The sequence below is a fragment of the Callorhinus ursinus genome, unplaced genomic scaffold (genome assembly GCF_003265705.2).
Source record: "Callorhinus ursinus isolate GAN/ISIS: 27379988/994484 unplaced genomic scaffold, GSC_fseal_2.0 scaffold1, whole genome shotgun sequence".
NCBI classification, from domain to species: domain Eukaryota; kingdom Metazoa; phylum Chordata; class Mammalia; order Carnivora; family Otariidae; genus Callorhinus; species Callorhinus ursinus.
The window spans coordinates 118,122,120-118,130,676 of record NW_027397063.1 but is presented as its reverse complement, the minus strand read 5'-3'; the positions used below and the strand labels follow the sequence as shown (position 1 = coordinate 118,130,676).

At 46.1% G+C, this 8,557-nt stretch overlaps 2 protein-coding genes across 16 annotated transcripts in view; both read left to right on the top strand.

Moving 5' to 3' along the window:
• Window positions 1–1,389, top strand: part of TMEM108 (transmembrane protein 108) — a 747,136-nt gene extending 745,747 nt beyond the window's left edge. For 13 of the 14 annotated variants that reach the window (XM_073899983.1, XM_073899979.1, XM_073899974.1 and 10 more), the window contains one exon: window positions 1,039–1,389. In XM_073899983.1, the coding sequence (XP_073756084.1) occupies window positions 1,039–1,161 (123 nt within the window). In that variant the 3' untranslated portion in view covers window positions 1,162–1,389. The remainder of the gene's footprint in view (window positions 1–1,038) is intronic. The other variant, XM_073900031.1, reaches the window with a different exon arrangement.
• A 4,082-nt stretch (window positions 1,390–5,471) lies between these two features.
• The window catches only part of BFSP2 (beaded filament structural protein 2), a 62,915-nt gene continuing 59,829 nt past the window's right edge, over window positions 5,472–8,557 (top strand). For both annotated transcript variants that reach the window (XM_073883475.1, XM_025870519.1), the window contains exon 1: window positions 5,472–5,960. In XM_073883475.1, the coding sequence (XP_073739576.1) occupies window positions 5,472–5,960 (489 nt within the window). The remainder of the gene's footprint in view (window positions 5,961–8,557) is intronic.

The window sequence follows — 8,557 nt, the reverse complement described above, 5'->3', positions numbered from 1 at the left end:
GGGATCGAGCCCCGCATCGGGCTCCCTGCTCTGCGGGAGGCCTGCTTCTCCCTCTCCCACTCCCCCTGCTTATGTTTCCTCTCTCACTATGTCTCTCTCTGTCAAATAAATAAAATCTTAAAAAAAAAATAAAAAAATATAAAAAGGGGAAAAAAAAATAAAAAATAAAACAGTTCAACCTTGGCATATTACCAAGTCTTTGCCCTGAGGTAGCCTATAGGTTCTGAGACATCAGTTTTGTTTTTTTTTTTTAGAATTGGAACAAGCTATGACTTTTTTTTTTTCCTCAAGTAATACCTAGGCCTGAGTCTGTACAGACGTTTAGTGGACCACAAATGTTTGCAGTCCTTGTTAGTCGAGGCCAAAACCATTCAGACAATCTGATCAGTGAATTGCCTATCTCTAGGCTTTTTCATTTCTGAGGCTGTGTAGACAGACTGAATTTTTCACTTACCACCTACTGTCACGTAGAGATTCATATCTGTTCACCTCAGCACATCTAGTGCTACAAGAAATGGGGCAATAATTCTGACCAGGCTCTGGGAGGACTCAGGAGGGGTAGGAATGAGCCCTTGAAGGCTCAGACAGGTGGGTGGTAGGAGAGGAAAGAGGTGAGAAGTGTAGGGTCTGAAAGTGCAGGCAGGAAAAGCCACCAGGTCTCCCAGAGATCTGTGAGAAAGAGGCAGGAAGGAGAGTCTGGGGCCCACACAGACCCAGTTTTGCCCACGAGGGCAGTGAGCCATGCGCTGTCTGTCGCGCATGGCAAGGCCTCTCAGACTTCTACACGGAGAGCAATGTCATCTCTGGCAACCTGAGCTGGGAGTCATTCAGGGAGCAGGAAATCTTTTCCAGAAGCTGCTATAAAAATCTGAAAGCAGAGCAGAGAGGGCTCTGCACCTCAGCATTGGCAGTGAGGGCGATGAAAATGTTTACGGAGCAATCCCATGTGGAAATGGATGTCCTCGTGTGTATTTCTTTATGAATGGCCACCACCTGAACCCTCCGAGTACATACTATCTCCTCCCTCTCTCCTCCCAGGACCAGCTCTCGGAGCCCCGATCCCCAGCCAATGGCGACTACAGAGACACTGGGATGGTCCTCGTCAACCCCTTCTGCCAAGAAACACTGTTTGTGGGAAATGATCAAGTATCGGAGATCTAACCACAGCAGCCCTCGCTTTGCGGTTCCCTACCTTTCATCTCTAAATTATAAATACACAAATATATATTATAAATATAATCTTTGTGTAACCCTGACTTAATAAGAAACATTTTCAGCTTTTTTTTCCTAAGAATTGTCAACATCTTTTTTATAAGTGTGGTTTAAAAAAAAAAACTTTACAGAATGATCTGTGGCTTTATAAAAATAAAGGTATTTCTAAGCAAAGCAGTTGCATTGATTACTTCTCTTAATAACTGTCCTTGAGCATTTGGGGGTCCCAGCAGCCCCAGGCAGATGAAGGAAGAGACAGACCTCTGGAAGTGAAACGCTAAAATGGTCAAGAGCTTGGCCCTTTGAGTGCTTCTTAAAGTTCCAGTTCTTCTTGATTCAGTGGGACCCCAATTCCTCCCCCTCCCTATGCACACCAGTGAAGGCAACTGGGCCTCTTAGGGAGAAGCAGCAGACTCGCGCACAGGGCAGGAAAAGGGAACATCTCATCACTCCAGTGGATGAGTATCTTGCCCCCACGCAGTGGCACCACTGGCTGTCAAGGCTAATTCCATCTGAGTTCAGGACAGCAGGCAAGAGCACGCCGCTCTCAAGAGTCTGTGGAGGACCTCAGGCACCCCAAGGCCACATCCCCCTAACATCACATGACAGAGAGCTTCCACTGTGCTAAACAACAGGACTGCCTTGCCCTGGCGGACAAAAAAGGCCCCCGCTTAAGCACATTCCTGCATCCTCTCCGACACCCACATCTGCTTTCAAACTCGTGCCTTTCTCTGGAGATGGTTTAGATGTGGATCCTAACCCTGGAGCTTGGGAATGCTTGCCCTTCTTCAAGGATCAAATGTTTATTGGGGTTTAGCTTTGTTTTCTCAAAAAGCATCACATTGTGCCCCTTGAGGAACATGCTTATGTAAGAGGCCTTGAAGCGTGGAGCTGTAATTTTCTAAACCCTCCTGCGATCTTACAAAAACAAGATTGCCAAAGTGGATTGCTTGGGAAAAGACATCATTATATCCCTCCTTGGCACTGCAGACCTGCTTGTGGGTCTGCTGGTGGGCTTGCTACCCAGCGCTCATCTCCCAGTCTCCCCTGCACGGCTGCCTTCACCAGTGGTGGGCCAGCCACCTCCCCCAGCCCACACTCAGGAGGGGTCAGACCCGCAAAGACACACCAGGGGCTTCCACAGATGGCTGCTTCTTACTTTTTTTCCTAGTAGATAGTGGTGGGGAGAGAAGAGAACTGCTTTGACTCTTTCTCTAAAAGAAAATTAGTTTGATAGTATATTTTGAATATAGATGTACTTATAGTCAGATTGGGAATTGACTTGAATGTTGATTCATATGTTCGTGTTGTTACTGTGGTCTTTTTATCATAACTTTTTCCTTTCTTCCTACGTTTCTTTTTAAAAAAAAAAAAAAAAGATGGCCTTCAAAAATGTGTGTTCTCAATGTTGTATGGATCTACTTAACATGAGTTTGGTGGTTGTCTCTCTTTCAAGACTCTTCAACCCACAAGGAAGCAGGTTAAATGTTGCTCTGAGATTCATTTGCCAGCGAGCTGCTGTCTGACCTTTTAACCTTATATTTCTGTCAGCTGTTGCATTTACTATAGCAATGTGTGTGCATATATAAAGAAATCTGTTTGTAAAGTAAAATTATATATAACATATGTAATCAAAGATACATATGTTATATATATATATAATATATATGTGGATGTATGACTTATTTTTCCTTATCCACAGAATTCAACTACCATGTATATATAAATAAACTTATTTTATTAGCCAGAGGATTAAGTTGCTAATACATTTTGCATTCTTTTCATTTTAAAATAACTTTTAAGTCTTCCTTAAGGACCGACACTGCTTAATGTTCATCTATATTTTTTAATCTATTTTAACAATAAGTTGGGTTTTATGAGAGTAATGAGCTAACAAGATTAGCAATTTGTCATTTGATTATACAAATCCTTTAAAACATGTTTGTGATTTCTCCAAAAAAGAGTCATCTCTCTTTAGGTCTTTGGAAACATTGGTGTCATGTAAGGTACATCCCTTCTCTCTCCTCTTCCTCCCCCGGGGTTGGGGGTTTTGCTGTACATATCTTTGGGTCAGAGAAAGCTGTAGATAACCTGGCCACTGAGAATTATCATTCTGTAGAGAATAACAGTTGGTAAACATGACCCCTGTGCAAAACACTTAATCAGTATCTTGAACCCTTCATTTAGCCTCGGATGATACACCCTGGAATTCCTACAGCTCCTCGAGATCCAGTGTTTAGGAGGATGTTATTATAACAGTCTGCTGGATGCCATGGGCCCTACAGGGTGTACCAAAGGAGGACGTCTAAATAAATAAGGGACACTGCCAGCTTTTACTTGATCGAGTTGGTTCCTTAATCTGTTAATCATATAACCAGCATTGATATTTATAAAGTATCATTCTGTGTCATCTCAAACAGACAAAGTAGAAGGGGAAAAAAAGGTTGTGGTGTCTTTTTTTTTTTTAAGATTTTATTTATTTATTTGACAGAGAGAGACACAGCGAGAGAGAGAGCACAAGCAGGGGGAGTGGGAGAGGGAGAAGCAGGCTTCCCAGGGAACAGGGAGCCCGTTGCTGGGGCTCGAACCCAGGACTCTGGGACCATGACCCAAGCTGAAGGCAGATGCTTAACCGACTGAGCCACCCAGGCAACCCCAAAAAGTTGTGGTGTCTTAATCAGCAAGGAAGAACACATAGAATATTCCAGTAGGTAATCGTAGTTTTGAACTCTGCTTGTATAACTTTGAATAGTACCCTAGTTCTCTAGGTGTTGGGAGACAGAGGGGGTCCTAGATAAGTCACTGGACTAGGAGTCAGAAGAGGCCTTCTCATCCCAGCTCTGCTACTTTCTGGACAGGGGACCTTGGATGAGTCATTGGAGCTTTCAGGGTCCTCATCACATAAGGAGTTAATAACCCATCATTTGACATGTGATGATATTTCTGAAGTTGTGCAGTGCACAGCCCAAGTAGTAGTACATGTCAACCTTCTATCTACTTCCTCAGGTTGAATTGAGAATTCAATGAAATAAAGTATGGAAACCCTATACAACACTAGGATGGATTCAGTACATACTAGAAGTTGACTCCCTTCCCCTTCTTTCACCTGAGGTATGTTCCCATGTTGCAGGATTTGGGATAAATATCCAGCTCTGGGTTTTGGCTATTTGGTTTCTCTGGTATAAAGCTTAAGTGCAGTGGGTTTTAGGTCCATTTTGTTATCTCAGAAGATCTTTTCTAGACTTGGAAAAGTATTTGAGATGTAACCATAACAACATGCCTTAGTAGATGCTGACAGTAGGAATTAAAACCCAAGGGGTGTCATTAAATCCTAACTTGAAGCACCCTTAAAGAGCTTACTGGAAAACCTTTTCTTTGTTCTTATTTATTAGTCTTCTGGCAAATGGAGAAACAGAAGTGTACAGAACAGCTACAGCATAATAGGGGCCCAACATGTGTGGGACCTGAATTTGCCCAGGTTCCCTTGTCTAGTGCTTTAGAGAAAGCTCAGGCCAGTGCATGGAAAGTAAGGTCCAGAGAAGTGGAGCAACATGGCCAAGGTCGAGCAGCTGATAACAGCAGTGTTCGAGTTAAGAAAAATGCCACAGAAGGACCTGAAGCTGCCAGGACCGAGGGCGGGTGAGGGAAGCAACAGGATTCATTTGTTTCTCTTGAGTTCATGAGGCTACCTCCCACCATGCGTGGTTCACACCCATTTCCACCGTCTGTCAACTGTGTGGACATGCATGCACATTCACACATTCATATACACAGCACACACAAGGATGTAGAAAGCTCTGAAATCGGCCCTGGAGCACCTGGATTCAGTTCTGGCTCAGCCACTCACTACACTTGTGATCTGAGGTCTCTGAGCCTCAGTTCATTCATCTGTGAAATGGGGCTGCTTAATGCTTCCTTTGCCCTCTCTTAGGTAGTGAACTACACAGACCCAGATGAGCCACCTCCACAGCCTGCACTGATCCAGCCTCCCCCACCACCAGTGGAAACATCTGGGAGGTCAGACACATGACCTTGCAGAGAATGCATGAGTGCCTTTCTGCACGCAGCCCTGGGCAGGGCCCATTTCTCTTTCAGCTCGGTGAATGGTGGAAGCTCATGGAAAACAGCAGACAAAGCAGCCCTGGGGATAGGGGAGCTTCCAGAGAGGCACACAACTGGGCCACACAGACACTGGGGCTGGAAACCAAAAGCCACTAGGCTCTGTAAACCCACTAGGCAGAGCAGAGGCAGAAGGGGAGATGAGCACAAGGCGGGTGGTGGTGGACATGCCCACCGGGGCCAGCTCCAGCATGCCCCTCCAGAGGCATAGGGCATCCTTCGGGGGAACATGGTCATCATCCTCCCTGGATAGCCCCTCAGCCTCCAGGACCAATGCCATGGGTGGTCTCATCCGAGCACCCAGAGTCTATGTAGGGATGGCGCCCAGTGGGTACGCAAGTGGCCTGGGCACACGAGTGACACGCCGGGCCCTGGGCATCAGCAGTGTTTTCTTGCAGGGCCTGTGGAGCTCAGGTCTGACCACAGCACCAGCTCCAGGTCTGGAGAAGAACCTCAGTACCGTTGAAGACCTGGGGGGTTGCCTGGTGGAATACATGGCCAAGGTCCATGCCCTCGAGAACGTCAGCCAGGAGCTAGAGGCACAACTGCGGATGCACCTGGAGAGCAAGGCCACACGCTCGGAAAGATGGAGTGCCCTCAGGGCCTCCTGGGCCAGCAGCTGCCAGCAGGTGAGTACCTGGGCCATGCCCACGGGCTTTGCATAGGGCCAGGAGAGGATGCCGACATCTGCCCGACGGGTCATTATCAGAGAGCAAGAATGCTGAGGCAGGGGCAGGGGAGTGAATGGTCTGAGACCAAAGAAACTGACTATAACCTCTCATCCTTTCGTGCTAAAAAATACTAATAACAATGAAAACAATAATGACAGCTACCATTTATTGCCGTAGACTAGGGGCCAGGCCCACAATAATCCCTGTACACGCCCTATCTCCTATGTTCAAAGCAATGCTATGCAGGTGCTCATTCACTGATTACATTTTTCAGATGAGAAAAACGGAGGCACAAAGGAATTATGTAATTTGCCCAAGATCATGTGGCCTGCAGGGAAGCTGAGCTTTCAGCCTGAATTTTTCCAGTTCCAAGGCTTGCATTTGTCCCTTTACCCTGGGCTGGCTCTGTAACCTTTGTGTTAAGAAAAGATTTTTACAGCCATCATCAAATGGAACACCATCAAATGGCTGTGGCACCAAAACCAAGGATAAATGGAGGTGTGTTCCTATATCCATCTGCTGCAGTACTGTCCAATAGAAATATGAGCCACGTGGTAATTGACAAGTTTCTATTACCCACAGTAAAAAAGTAGAAAGAATCAGGTGAAGTTCATATTAGCATATCTTATTTAACTCAGTATATTTTAAATGTTATTTCAACAGATAATCAATATTTAAAATATTAGTGAAGTAGTTTACACTGAAATAGAACTTTCTGCAATGATTGAAATGTCCTATCCACACTGTCCTGTCTGGTAGCCACCAGCCACATATGACTATCGAGCACGTGAAACGTGGCTAGTAAGACTGAGGATTTGAATTTTTATTGTATTGTATTGTATTGTATTGTATTGTATTGTATTGTATTGTATTGTATTGTATTTCGTTAGCCACATGTGGCCAGGGTTGTCTTATTGGACAGGGCAGGACACAGAGGTTTCATCTTTCTCCCTTGCTTGGTCAGGATGTGCTCTCCAGGGTGATTCCTGCAGAGCGCTGAGCTCATGTGTCATGTCTGGCCTGTAGCTTCTACCACCGCGACTCTAGCCAGTATCACACATCTCATCAGGTCTCTGCGGGTGGCTGGCTTCTCTTCTCCCTTCCCTCCCCCACCTCCACCCGACAAATGCTGGCCTTGGGATCCCTCGGAGCCACATCAGCCTCCAACTCCGCCAGGAACTGCCAGTTTGGACCTCTTGCACCCTAGGGCCCAACATGCACTCCCCAAGCAGAGGTCACAAACTTCCATTTGTGTGTGGCTGGGCGTTGCAGTGCAGGCACACTCAGAGGTTCCCCATTTCCCCTACTGCCTCCCATTTCATCCTAGAGTGTTTCTCCTTCACCGTCAGTCAGTGCCCAGCCGTCAGCTCAGGACATGTGATGTACAACACTGTCTTCTTGGCTTTCCTCTGGAGCTGTTGTTCTGCTTACATCCATCTGGGCTGGGAGGGAGAGCCATTTTAGAGCAGCCTGGGGCTTAAAGCTGCCAAATCTAAGACGGCCATCCCTCCTGGACTCTCCCCAGCAGTCCTGATTCCAAATATTTGTGTCCTAGAAACCAGAAGACCATCCCTAGGTATTTCAGTATTTCAGCATCTGCAGGACAATTTCTTGCATTCAAATGCCACACAGACTTTTCACAAGAAGTCAGGCATCCCAATTTCTAAGTCAAAAGTATAGACAGAAAACTTAGTCCATATTCAACAGATACTGATGTGATCTGGCTCCAGCTAGCTCCAGGGGATTGGCCAACTTCTCTAAGCCTCAGTGTCCTTATCTGTAAAATGAGTATAATGCCACAGCTACTCTAGCAAATCTGTGGATATCTAAGTGGCATGGTTCCTGCTTGCCGGGAGACTACAGATTCCAAAACTGCACGACGGCAACAGCACGGCCCCGCTGCTGTCAGAGCCAAGGCTGGGCAGCGGGACATTCAGGCCTGCCGCTGATGGCCAGAATCCCAGACGAGCGTCTTTTCCTCTTCACTGACCCTGAGTGAGATCCTTCACATGAACACAGACTTCTCTTCTTCTGCTTTTGTTTAAAAACAGGGACTTGAAGATACAGTTAGACTGACCTGTAAAATGTATTTCTGTATCACACAGCCTCGCCTTCCAGCCATATTAAGCTCTGTTCCACCAAAAGAACCAAAGAAAATTCTACAGATTTGAGAAATGCACATTAATTTTCCTTTGCTGTAGTGACAAAACTGACCCACCCTATCCACCCCTCCCAGCTTCACCATAAAACTTTAAGTGATGCCTGTTCTCCTTCTAGGTATTCTCCACCCAGTCAGCAGCATGATCTTTTGGACATGGGGGATCTGACTACGTGATGTCCCTGCCCGATACCTTTCTGGGCTCCTCATTACTGACAGGACACAGCCCGTGACCTGGGCTTAGTCTACAAGGCTTAGAAAGACTTTCTTCACTCATGGCATTGCATATACTTAAAACTGTGTACATGATTGATAGTCCTCAATGAGCAGGATCCCGCTTCAAATCCTGGTTCTGCCACTTACTTGGACCAGCCAGTCCTCTGCTCCTTTCCCCATC